At 43.6% G+C, this 12,706-nt stretch overlaps 1 protein-coding gene across 3 annotated transcripts in view; it reads right to left on the reverse strand.

The window, feature by feature from the left end:
- LOC147025995 (cobalamin binding intrinsic factor-like) overlaps positions 1-12,706 on the reverse strand; it is a 38,631-nt gene that overhangs the window by 18,460 nt on the left and 7,465 nt on the right. For all 3 annotated transcript variants that reach the window (XM_085880972.1, XM_085880973.1, XM_085880971.1), the window contains exons 3-10: positions 11,989-12,226; positions 11,313-11,482; positions 10,986-11,159; positions 10,624-10,839; positions 10,079-10,353; positions 9,595-9,793; positions 9,219-9,411; positions 2,353-2,474 (exon numbers count right to left, since the gene is read on the reverse strand). In XM_085880972.1, the coding sequence (XP_085737098.1) occupies positions 2,353-2,474; positions 9,219-9,411; positions 9,595-9,793; positions 10,079-10,353; positions 10,624-10,839; positions 10,986-11,159; positions 11,313-11,482; positions 11,989-12,226 (1,587 nt within the window). The remainder of the gene's footprint in view (positions 1-2,352; positions 2,475-9,218; positions 9,412-9,594; positions 9,794-10,078; positions 10,354-10,623; positions 10,840-10,985; positions 11,160-11,312; positions 11,483-11,988; positions 12,227-12,706) is intronic.

The following is a 12,706-nucleotide window of genomic DNA, read 5'->3' on the forward strand; positions in this document are numbered from 1 at the left end:
CGGCTGAGCTTCCCTTCCCCATCGGCCACGCCCACGTAACAAGGTGTCTTCCCATTGGTTTGGTAAATAAATGGCCATAACACTTGTCCTTGGGAAGCACTTGTCCGATTAATATCAAACCTTGAAATTGATATCTGAAGTTGTTGTTGTTGTTTTTGTTTTTATTGTTCTTTTTTTTTAGTCTATCACGAATTTTAAAATATATTCGGACATTTGCTTTTAAGTTTCGACGTCGACGTGACAATATCCTCAAACAGAAAATATTCACAGAGGAGGAACTAAGAATAAGACATGAGCAAACTAAAGAGGCAATCGGACGTGACGTAACGGCACGTGACGAAATATCGGATGTTATTGTTGTTTTTTTTTTTAAACGCTGCCAATAAGCCATTATACGGTAGCTGTAAATTAGAAACACGTTCAGTAAGTTCTGTGGTCGTCCGGAAGAAGTCAATCAAATACGTCTACATACGTCAATATGCGTTGGAGGTACGTTACACATAGGTTCAAAGCACATTACTCATAGGTTAGAAATAAGTTTTGGGTACGCTAAGCATTACCTCGACGTGTTTCGACTTACGAGTAACTTACAAGTAACGTGCCTCGACGTGTGTCAACGATCGCATAACATGCCTCGACGTGTGTCAACGATCGTGTAACGTGCCGACAACACGTTACTCATAAGTTATAAATAAGTTTCAGGTACGCTAATCATTACCTCGACGTGTTTCGACTTATGAGTAATGAACAAGTAACGTGTGTCAACGATCGCATAACGTGCCTACAACTTATGGCAAGTGTAGCGGAACATGTGAGTCATACGCTGGCATACGTTGTAAAATTTCAAGCATGCTAAAATTTGAGGACAACCGCAAAGTACAACGATGAAAGCCAGCGTACTAAGACGTATGGCAGTGTTTTTCAGCATGCTCTTAATGTATACAAACTTACCCATAACGTATTCGACGTGTGCCGGCGTGTTAGCCCAATTTTGCATATGTCAGGCATATGTTGGCTAAATTGTCAAGGTGTGACAGGGCCTTAACGAATGTTCATAACATGTTTCAATCAATTATGCATGTTTACACTGTATTCACGATCCACACTGTTGGAAAACCCGGATATAACAGAAAAATTGCTTTTTCCCAGCAAGGTGAACACAGACACAAGACCTGAGTTCAAAAATCGTTGAAATAGATCACATTGCCAAAATTAATTATTCAAAACATTAAAAGAAACAATCATGTTATTATTACCACTGCCAGCGAATGTGGATGGAGATGATGTTTTCACCACCTGTCTGTTTGTCTGTCTGCGAACAGGATATCTCAAAAAGTTCCAGACAGATTCAGCCAAAATTTGATGGACAGTTTGGGTATGTGATAAAGAAGAAATGATTTGATTTCAGTGAAGATCCGGATCCGGATCTGATAATTTTTTATATTTTTCAAAGTGATTCTTCACCATTCAGAGATTGGGCCAAAACGATATACAGCATGATATTTCAAAAGGTTGTGGACGGATTATGACAAAACTTGGTGAATGAGTTGCGTAGGTGACAAGAACAAGCCATTTAGATTTTGGTTGAGGTCCAGATGCAGATCCAGCCTATCAGTGGGCTACAAATCGCAAACTGTTCAGCCTGGCAGAGATATGCACTCTACCGAGTGCCGTTCTAGTTCTTTGTGTTTTTGTGTCACCCTGATGGTGAAAACACCTCCCAGGGATGCCACCGAGGAAAGGGGGTAGAGAGACATTCAGCTGGGAGATGCTTGCTTGGACCCGCCCCTTTGGAGCAGTCAAGGAAAGTGGCTCGGCAAGACGGAATCTCGGTTTTTTGGAAACAGAATGTATGCTCGCAATGTTTTGTCTACCCAGTAAGGCATGCCTTCTTCGTTATTTATTAAAAGTGTGCAAACTGACAGTTATACTGTGCTGTACTACATTTATCGTCAGGTCGGGAATGGAATCCGAATTAGAAGGTAACTTGGGCAGGAGCGAACTTTTCCGTGTCACTGTGCTTGGCGACATCATATCAACGGCGTCCTCTTGGAGAACCATACCTTTCCTTGCCTGGTCCTTACCGGTTCAGATGGGGAGGACAGATAACATGACACCTTAACCCAGCTGTCTTTCTACAGTTCAAAAGACCACCCCCTCCCCCCCATCCCCAACCGCAGTGCAGACAGAAACAGGACCATCTTAGCATAAATGTGAAATCCTTATAACAGGAAAACATTAACTATTCTCGGTGAACACACAGTTCATGCTCAGGCTTTACGCTTTGATAATTGCTCTGTACCCCATCCACGTAACAATGTATCCACTTTATTTCTGTGCAGAATGACAAACCCAATGACAGTGGTTTCCCATCGCTGCCAAGTAGAGACCAGTATTCTTGATGGGCTGGACGTGCAGTAAGGTCACCCACACGTACCAGGAAAGGTCCCCAGTCAGTATCTTCAGTTTGAAATCTGCATTCATGAGAATTTTTTTACCAACTACTTCTTAAGTTTCTGATTACATTCAAAATAATTTAAATCAATGTGATGCTTCCACACCATACAAATGGAACATTACCACTAACATACATAATTGGACTTTTGAACTTCAAGATTCTCTTCCCTTCTGCATTATTATTAACTAGCAAATGTATGCAACGCCGGGTCCCTCCTACCACCCCTTCCCCTCCATCTGAATCCCCTGCTTCCTCCCACCTCAGCACCCTCTATCTGGACTCCCACACCATACCTTCCCCTCCCTCCTCCCACCAGACTCCAATCCCACACCTTCCCTTTCCTCCTCCCACCACCCCACCCCCTCCTCCAGACTCCCACTCCTTCCCCACGACAAGTGGTGGCTTGTGTGTTTGCAAGTTATTTATAAGAAAATGACTGTTTAAAACCCTGAGAGAGGTGTATCAAAGAATAGCACTCAAAGTTCAGCAACATAGTCTATACAAATTCTTGAAGAGGGAAGGGGGTGGTATTGGTGAATGAGTTGCAGATTAACTAACCCCCTTACACTTCATGGATTTTAATATACCATTCTCTTTACAGAGTCACACTCGCCTATAAGCTGTCCAGCCTGGGTTTGAATCCCTACCCAGTTATAAACTACCATCCTTGTGTTTCACAGGCAGGGTGATTCATCAATGTATGTGCCATCTCTCGGATGGACGTGAAACTGGGCATCCCATCTGCCGGAATTAGTTGGTGGACGTTAAAGACCCCACAGTGTCCTTTGTAAAGAGTAGGTGAGCTATCACCAGCAACATGGACAAATTCCAAATGCTGGTTAGTCGAATGTTAGGCTTAGCCAGCTGGTTAGTGAAAGGCTTTGGCCAAGCTTCCCCCAGCCAACTCCACAAGAACACAATAAACAACAAGATACTCTTACAGTGCATTGATACTGCCAAAGCAGTTTCTTGGCAAGGGTTATACTGGGTGGTTTGCCATTGTCTTCACAGCATTGTTCATTGTCTATCCTTTTTGAATGCTGAGCATCAACCATGGAAGCAGCACATTCCATTCTTGAAGTTTTTGGTCTGACTCGGCCAGAATTCGAACCAACGTCCTCCCAGATTCAGAGCAGACGCAGACCATTACACCACCAAATGTAACCTAATATATATATATATATATATATATATATATATATATATATATATATATGTACTCCAACGAAACAGTTGAAGAACACTTATTTTTGTCTTGAATGTCGATTTGTAATTTTATTTTTTAAAAACGGAACCACTGTGATAACTAACATCAATTACACTGCTGTCAACAAACATTGAAGCTTGTAGAGTGCTCACCACTGACTTTAGCACTCAAGTAAGCAATTAAACGAAATACTTGATAAGGAAAGGCTGGTTTGGCAAGCGATAGCAAGATGATTGGTAAAGTAACACTCCTGCAAAAACAAAACCGCAGATTTCTTAACATTTTCAAATTTCACTCCAGATTTTGACACTTATTTAGTCCACATGATCCGATCCTCAAAATCAAAATCATATTTCGATTATACACTGTACTTTAATTAGTCCGTAAGAGTAGATCGTGGAAAATTGCATCATATAATGCATAAAATCGCTCCAAGCTCCTAATTTGAAAACTATAGTATTGTCAGACCCCAAGCCTGGTGTTGGCGCAGTGGTTAGGGCAGCGGCTTGGGATCCAAAAGGTATTGAGTTCAAGCCCCGTTGGGCCACTGAATTAATACACCAGGGGGTTGACTCAGCCTGTCATCCTTCTGAGGTCGGCGAAATGAGTACCAGTGTACTGGGCCGGTGTATACCCCGGTTAAAATAGGTGTACCATATCCCTGTGTCGTAAGAGGCGACCAGGGTTGCGTCAGGAAGGGCATCCGGCGTAAAACATGTGCCAAAATCACAATGCGGATCATACGGATGATCCGCTGTGGCGACCCCTAACGGGAGCAGCCGAAAGAAGAAGAAGAAGAGTATTGTCAGACCCCAATATTCACAGATTCGCAATTTGCGGATATTCGTTGATTTGCAAAACTGCATATTTTGGTGTCATAAAGTGTGACCTGCTTCTATATTCATGCTTCTCATAATCACAGTTTTTTAAAATCAATTATGATTATTTGTTTATTTATTTACTTATTTACACTTCAGGAATGGTCTCCTTTATCCACCTGGGAAATTGGAAATTAGCCAACATCACAGCATTACATTAAAAATGTGTAAAACCAGATCCCTTAACTACAGCCCAATTAGTTCACTTACAGCCCAATTGGTTTTATCAGCAAGGTCATGGAACCCATCATCGCAGATGACATAAAATCATTCCTTTTCTCCAACAGCCTCATCTCAGATCATCGATTCCGAATCAGACCTGGTCACTCTACCTTGGACATGCTGCTTCTCCTTCTCCTCTCCCAACAATGGTGGAGGCCCTCAATATCAGACATGAGATGAGGGTCATCTGCCTGGACATTGATACAGTCGAGCTTTTGATACAGTCTAGCATCCTGCCTTGCTCTCCAAACTATCGGCCTATGGAATCCAAGGCCAATTTCACTCTTGGATTACTGACTTCCTCCACTCTCATAGACAACGAGTAGCTCTCAACGGAACCCTTTCATCTCCTCTCACTGTCAAGGCTGGAGTAACCCAAGGCAGTGTTCTGGGCTACATTTTATTCCTAATCTTCATTTATAATCTCATTTATCTCTGGAAAATCCTCTTTATCTCTGCTGATGACTCCACCCTCTGCCATACCATCTTTCATCCCTCAGATTGGCAAGCAGCAACCTCTTCAGTGTCTGTAGACCTGGATAAAATCACAAGCTGGTCAAACACTTGGAACATCTCTTTCAATTCTGACAAATCTCACACCCTCACTCTGTCTCTCTGAAAGGACTGTATGGAAAATCCTCCCAACTACTTTCTCAACAATCCTCTTGAAGAAGTTCAGTCACTCAAGCTTCTGGGTCTCATTATCTGCCACGATCTTTCTTGAGAAAACCACATTTACAAGCTGGCCTGAAAAGCCAGTCGCCGACTGGGCATTGCTCATCGTGAAAAGTCCTTCCTTCACACACTTGAGCTCCTGACCACATACAAGCTTTCATCCACATCCTGATGGGGTACTGCTCTCCACACTGGGCTGGTGCTCCCACCTCATACTTAGCTCAGCTTCATGCTGTGGAAGCCAAGGCTTTTAAGATCATTGGTATCTCCCGCGATGAAGCTGAGTCTTTGGGTCTTTCACTCTCTTACCACAGACAGGTTGGTGTTTTCCTGTCTTCTACTGATTCCTCTCTGGCCTTGCACACCCTGCTCTGTCTGTGCTCTGTCGTCCCCCCCCCTTCCATCCCCCACACCCTAGGTTTCTTTGGGGCTCACACATTCCAACAACCCTCTAAAACTATCTTTTTCCAGGATCACTGCTCACCTCCACTTATTTGTTCCTATTTTTCCCCACCTGTGGAATCAGCTTCCATATCCTCTTCAATCTCATTCTTCCCTCCAGGTTTTCAAGATAGCTGTTCACCAACATCTCAAATGTTCCCCAATCCAAAACCATGATATTTTCGACCCACGTTACCCCCACTCAAATCCCTCTTAATTTTCCAGTTTTTCCCCCTTTGAGTTTCCTTCACTGTCCATGCATGTTTTGCATCCTGTTTTTGTCTGTTACACCCTGATCCGTTCAGTGTACTCATTCTTCCAAGAGCCTCAACTATGTATAAAAAATGTAGGACCACTGGACCAGTCGCTTCTCTGAGCCCAGGCCTAATGCTGTAATCCAAATTTGGTAGAATTCTGACTGGTGGGTCTGGTGAGGAAGATTTTTGAAGGAATTTACATGATTTTCCAAATATATTAAGAAGTCCGCTATTTTGATACATTTCCGGTCATGTGATTGGCATGACCTCCACAATTTAACATCACGACCCTGTCCTAATGATGTAACCCAAATTTGGTAGCATACTGACAGGTGGGTCTGGAGAAGAAGATTTTGAAAGGAATTAATGCGATTTTCCCAAAAGTTGATGAAGTCGGCCATTTAGACATACCGGTACTTCTTGTCAAGTGATCCGCATGACCTTCGGAATTTAACATCTCTGCCCTGGCCTAATGTTGTAACCCAAATTTGGTAGCATTCAGACTGGTGGGTCTGGAGAAGATTTTTGAAGAAATTTACTAAGTGGGCCATTTTGACATACTTAAAGTCATGTGACCGGAACAAGCTTTGCAATTCCTGTTACCAGTCAGGAGAGGAATGTTGCAAAATTTCACCTGGATCGGCCCAGCGATTTGGCCAGAGAAGTCAAAAAAGGAGACAGAAGGACGGAGGGACGGATGGTGCATGATGACAATACCTTATCTGGAATGTAAATTCCAGATAAGCTAAAAATCCTGTAAGGTTGCCCTTGCAGGTTCATGTGAGTGCTTTTCATATATAGAACCCTGCAGCTCTGAATACGCCATCAGAACCAAATAAAGAGGTGCAAATAGAAAGAGAGAGAATAACATCTTTTTGATGAACGATATTGTTACGGAAATGGCCCTTAGTAGGCTACTAAATATAGGATTAGCCCAGATCCCCCATTAAATGCATGTTTAGCTAGGCTGTTCGGTAAAATGGACGTTACATGTGTGTCGGGAGGTGTCACAGGCTGTTATTTTGTTGTGCAGTGGTGGTGTTCCATGGGGCTTCTTCTTCTTCCTTCCCTTCTCCAGACGAGGCCCCGCCCAGTCGGCTGAGAGGGAGTGGCCAAAAAGAGGAAGTGAAACTAAGGGGAGGAGTTTGTCGGCTTTGTAAAGGGGAGGAGCCGGTGGGTAGCGAACGGAGACCTCTGGGAGTAGTTCAGTTTTGGGAAAAAGTACAAAAACTGCAGTCCGTTTCGAGGCATGCTCAGGCTTCGAGGCGAGAAGGAAAGGAAAAGGTGGAAAAGAACTGAGAGGACCTGGCTGCTGTGTGAGTCTGGAGTCGGCTTCGAGAGGAGGTGATCGACAGGTTCAACCTGCATCTAACGACGGAGCCTCTGACTGTCCCGACTCACCTCACGGCTCGACGACGTTTTGGAATCCCATGAATCCAGCCTGCCGGAGCCCGGCACCCCGATTTGGCCTTGTCTGGTGAACATGCCAGGCCTGGACTTGTATGCTGGACCTTGAGAGAAATAAGCTGAAACCCATCGTCGATCTGACGGTCTGGTGCAGTCGACCTCGCGGGGTTTGAACGCGCTGAGGCTATGTGCGCGGGTGCTGCCAGGAGCAAGAGTACGACGCCTCCATTTCTCCGTGCGGCGTGTTCGAGCTTGGGGCTCGAATCCGTGGACATCGGCTTGTTACGAGCGACATTCGTGCTTTTGACACTTTCCTCTCGTCCATGAAACATCACAAAGTACTCTGCCTTGTCTGCTTGCTGTCCGTCTGTCTTGTCTGCATGTTGTTTAAGGTATATCTCGGTAGGGACCCCCTCGAAACCCGTAATCCGTAGTTCCCTAGTTAAGAACGGGTTATAGATTAATTAAAACATTGTCGTGAATATTTTGCTTGTGTTGTGTTCCCTGATGTTCCCCAATAAATCTGGTTGATTCGTATGAAGTTGCCGCTATGGATTAATTTGTGTCGCATCGAAGAATGATCCGTTCGATTGGCATATAAAACCAAAATGGTAACAGACTGGCAGAAAACGTTCGGCATCTGAAAAAACCAGTCTGTAACCGGGGTCTATTTCCCCAACTGGTAAGGTCCAGGATTACGTTGGTATCACGATTGAAGACGCGTGACCCGAGGTCTGTGCCGAGCCAGCCGGCGTTATAAACCCCGGAGACGGCGGTGGTGAGGGTGGCCCCAAGAGTCGGGTGAGAATCCCGCCACCCCGGATCCGCAACAATATTCATACATATAACATCCAGACTCGGTGGTGTAGTAGTAGCTTGTTTATCTTGCTGTGTTTGAGCCTGGGGAGTAACTGCTGAAATCTATCTGTCCTGGCTATTCCTGACATCTTTGTTCTTTGTTCCCTTCACATTTTTTTTCTTATTTTATTTTATTTTATTCACAATTCTCTTTATTTTTTTTATTATATTTTATCTTTAATTTTTATTACATTATATTTTATTCACAATTCTCTTTATTCATTCTAATTCTTGTTTTTCTTCTCTTTTATCTCTTTTCCTCTCTATTCCTCTCTTTCATTATCTATCTCTCAGGAGAAGTGAATTCTTGCAGAAAATTTTCTGTAAGGCTCACTTGGCTGCGCCTGGATGGGTTTGAGGGTAGGGGAGTAGCGACTAAAACCCGAATCCTATCCAGATTCCTCCTGATGACTCCATCTTTGCTCTTTACTTCTTCAGGTTCTTTCTTGGTCTTCCATTTCATTGGAGTGTCTGCTCTGAATCTGGGAGCTCGATGGTGAATGAATCCTGACTGATTCATATCAGAAACTTTAAACATGGTACGTGCTGCTTCCTTGCTTGATGATTGGCATTTAAAAAGGATAGGGCACAGACAAACAACCATACTTTGGCAATACTAGTGCAGGTTTTGATGGGCCTAATGGCCTCCTGCATTGAACTTATTTCTGAAGGAACTCTTATTTATTTATTATCCCTACAACAACAACCTTTACCCACAACAGCAACCTGAACCTCCTCCCATCCCCACCTCATCATCTAACTTATCTGGTTACACAATATGTAAATCAGAGACTATATCTCATCCAAATCCTTACTCAAACTTTTGAGGTTGATCTTTGGCAGCAAGATGGAGGAGTTCCAGCAGAGAGGAACCAACAGGAACTTGTGTCTTGTATACATTCCGCCTCTGGAATGCCTGTACGATAAGCTGCACATTCACTTCTTCACTGTCATCTCCGCCCTTGTTGTCGGGCCCTCCATTCTCATCTGAGCAGCTGAGGTTAAAAACTACACCAACAGCAACAGTGTTATACTTGTTCACATTTCAACTATCAATCGCATTTCTTCCTTATCTTGCTTCCTGTTTCACTTTTCTCTCTCTTTCAGAGAAGTCATTAACTTGTACATTTTCATGCTCACACAATTCCACACCATTTCGTATCCCAATTCAGTAATGACAATTGTCCATACCATTATCATTGTAGAGACAATCAACAGAGGCACTATCCAGGTAAGTTTTCTTCTCCAAAGCCACCAGAGCCTGAGCCTTAGCCCCAAGCTGGCTCAACTCTCCACGGGTCCATGCATTAGTCACCTCCTGAGCTGCTTCTGCACAATCCACCTGACCATTTCCTAGTTCGGACGTGAACTCCTGGTCAGCTAGTAATGCCTGAAAAGTTGAAATTCATTCCAATGATAAGTTCATTGCTGTGCTAACAAACTATAACAACATGATCAACGATGAAAATGGGTTTGCTTGTTTAGCATTCCCATTTGGACATGTCACTTGTGATAATGGGATGACAGGAACCCAAGTTCATATCTCATAGACGGGATTGATTTATGCATGTGTATGTAATTCATGCAAAAGTAAAAGGATGTCTCATAATTTCTTTGCCATAATTTAACTACAAGCTCATCCATGAGCTTTCGATCACTGTTAAAAAAGACCCACCTGTATTGCAAAAGGGGTGCTGTATATATTGCCCAGCTCATTATTCTTTCCTTTTGCTTTCAAAATTGTCTGCAACAATATCCTCCGTGCATCACTGAGTCCCCATCCTGCTTGTGCATAGCTTCCAGAACCCCCAGTGTCCTCAATGGTGCAAAAGGCAGGGTGAGGAATATGGACAGAGCAACGTGAAGAGAGGTCTGAACGGAGGTTGCAGACAGCCCTGAATGCATCTGGCAACTGGCAAGAGCTGTTTGCCAGATTCATGCTTGGATCACCTAATTTGGAATGGATCAGAAAAATATATTTCAATGCCAATCATGTCTCTCACCTATAACAGCAACTATAGCTAACAACTCTCATTTAATGACCACAGGTGTTTGCAACTGAGAAGATCAGAGAAAAATTCACACAACTGCAAAGAAAGGAAGGAACTACTTCAATGTTCGAACAGAGCAACTTTAGTTTTCCATCTTGAATCTTAAACTTTCAGAACTATTCATGGTCAATTGCATGATGTAAACTATGGACACTCCCCTCAGTCTCACCACCAGCTTTTGAGTTTTCACAGGCAGAGCGCACACAACCGAGCTGTGTGCAGACCATAGACCTGTGCATGTGACATGAGGCCTGCAAGCACTTCAACAAGTCACATGGCTTAAGATGATGGTGTTGACGGCGGTGCTGATGGAGACATGTGTAATGCTGCTTCCATGGTGGCAGATCAAGGCAAGTGAGAGAGAGGTAGGTCATTGCTAAAGTGTCTGCAAAGAAAGGGTGGGTGGGGGGAACAAACAAAAAAAAATCAAACTCCGAGTTGTCAATTCTCATTTCTCCATCTTTCATCAACCTTTATGCTTCTCGCTTGTGACATCTTTGTCCACATAACTTCCATTGGCACAAGTCATACCAACGTCAGTGCTATGAGCATTGGTGTTTGCATAGGAAACCAGGTGTGAAACAAGCAAAGGGTCCGGTAGATACAGGTGATGGTCTTCCGATGGGGCCATCCGACCACCAATGCAGAGGCCCAGGACACCCAGGGCAAGTGAAAAGGGATGGCTGATGGGATAACCATTACATTCTGCAAAATGAAGTTCAGGGCAGAAATAAGGAACAGGAAACGCTCATCACATCAGTCAGTGACAAGCAGTCAGTTACAACTTGTACATACAATGGTGATTTGCAGTCTTGTTTCAAACTTGAAATATCACAATTAAGATCTGGTTTAACCCACCAATATTGTGCCTCTCTTTCTGAAGTTTTTTACGCAGAGAACTCAACAGGTTGAACTTGCGGCTTGGAAGCTGAGAGTCTTTGAGCTGCAGCTTGTGAGGATCTTCACAGGAAGAAAGCATTGCCAATACCGTGGCTCCAAGCGCACCAGTCGTTGTCGAGTGGCAAAATCTAGGAGGGAAGAGGTTGGGGTGAGGAGTAGTAAGGGAGATTGGGGGTAGACATTTTGAAGAAGATAGGAGATAGTCATTTTCTGATAGAAGGTTGTTTTTAGGGCTGGCAGGGTGGCACAGAGGTCACACAGTCGCCTTTGAGAGGTCTGGTGTTGGTACGATTCTAACCCAAATGTAAACCATCACCCGGGTGAATCATAAACAGGTGATTGCATCAATGAGTGCTCCATGCTTCGGACAGGTTTTAAGTAAGGTGTCCGCTCCAATAAGCATTTGATGGTGGATAGCAAAGACCCAACGGCATCTCAACAGCAACCTGTCACCTGTGACTTTGGCAGTTACCAACGTCATAAGCAGGTATAACTACCAAGACCTGTATTACTCTGGCAGCCCAACTACATGTGTGGAATTTTTTTTTTTTTTTAAACTTCATTTACTACTTGTGAAAATGTTCAAAAACAAATGAACCATTTATCCTCTCTTATCCCTCAACTCCTTCCTTACTCATCCTTTTTCCAGTTACGGGCAAGTTCAGCCGTGATCATGTGCAATGCAGACTTCTCCGTTTGTTTGTTGTGCCGCGAGGCAAGACGCATTGCAAGAAGCAGCGACGGTGAAACATGGGGGGCAGATGCCGTGTGTGGATTTTCTTCGAGGCTGCAGAGAGACATCTCATCATGAACACCTTGTGCCAGCTGTTTTTGTAGGTCATGGACCGCCTCCACACTCTCCGGAACAGGGCCTGGAACGGTTCAACCATTACATTTGGATTTAAAGCAGTTTGTTTCTAATAGTAATCTAAGCCATATTGATGAACTTGTGTACAATTCACTTGCAAGACAAAGACATTAGGAGATGTCAGTGTCATTCTACATGAATTACAAGGGCAGCAATTAGTAGAAAATGGATAAATATGTAGAGTATATGGAATTTGGATCTGGATTCCAGCATTATGAGCCATTGCCTCAGATGGGAATGCCAGACAGGTCGATGCAAACAACACAAATTTCCAAATATATGGGTTAAACACTTTGTTCTCTTTGAATAATTATTGTATTACAACTGTCTCAGTGACTAGATGGTGCTCAAGAAACAATGAGCCTCAAAACAGGAAATCATGAGTGGAAGAGTGAACCCGTTATGGATTTTGGTTCACAACCATGTCCCTGATCTGTATAACGAGGTTGTACCCTCTGAATCTCCCCCACCCTCTCCCCCTAAA

This window comes from Eptatretus burgeri, chromosome 5 (assembly GCF_056783735.1).
Source record: "Eptatretus burgeri isolate ZD-2024b chromosome 5, Ebu_testis_v1, whole genome shotgun sequence".
Lineage (NCBI taxonomy): Eukaryota > Metazoa > Chordata > Myxini > Myxiniformes > Myxinidae > Eptatretus > Eptatretus burgeri.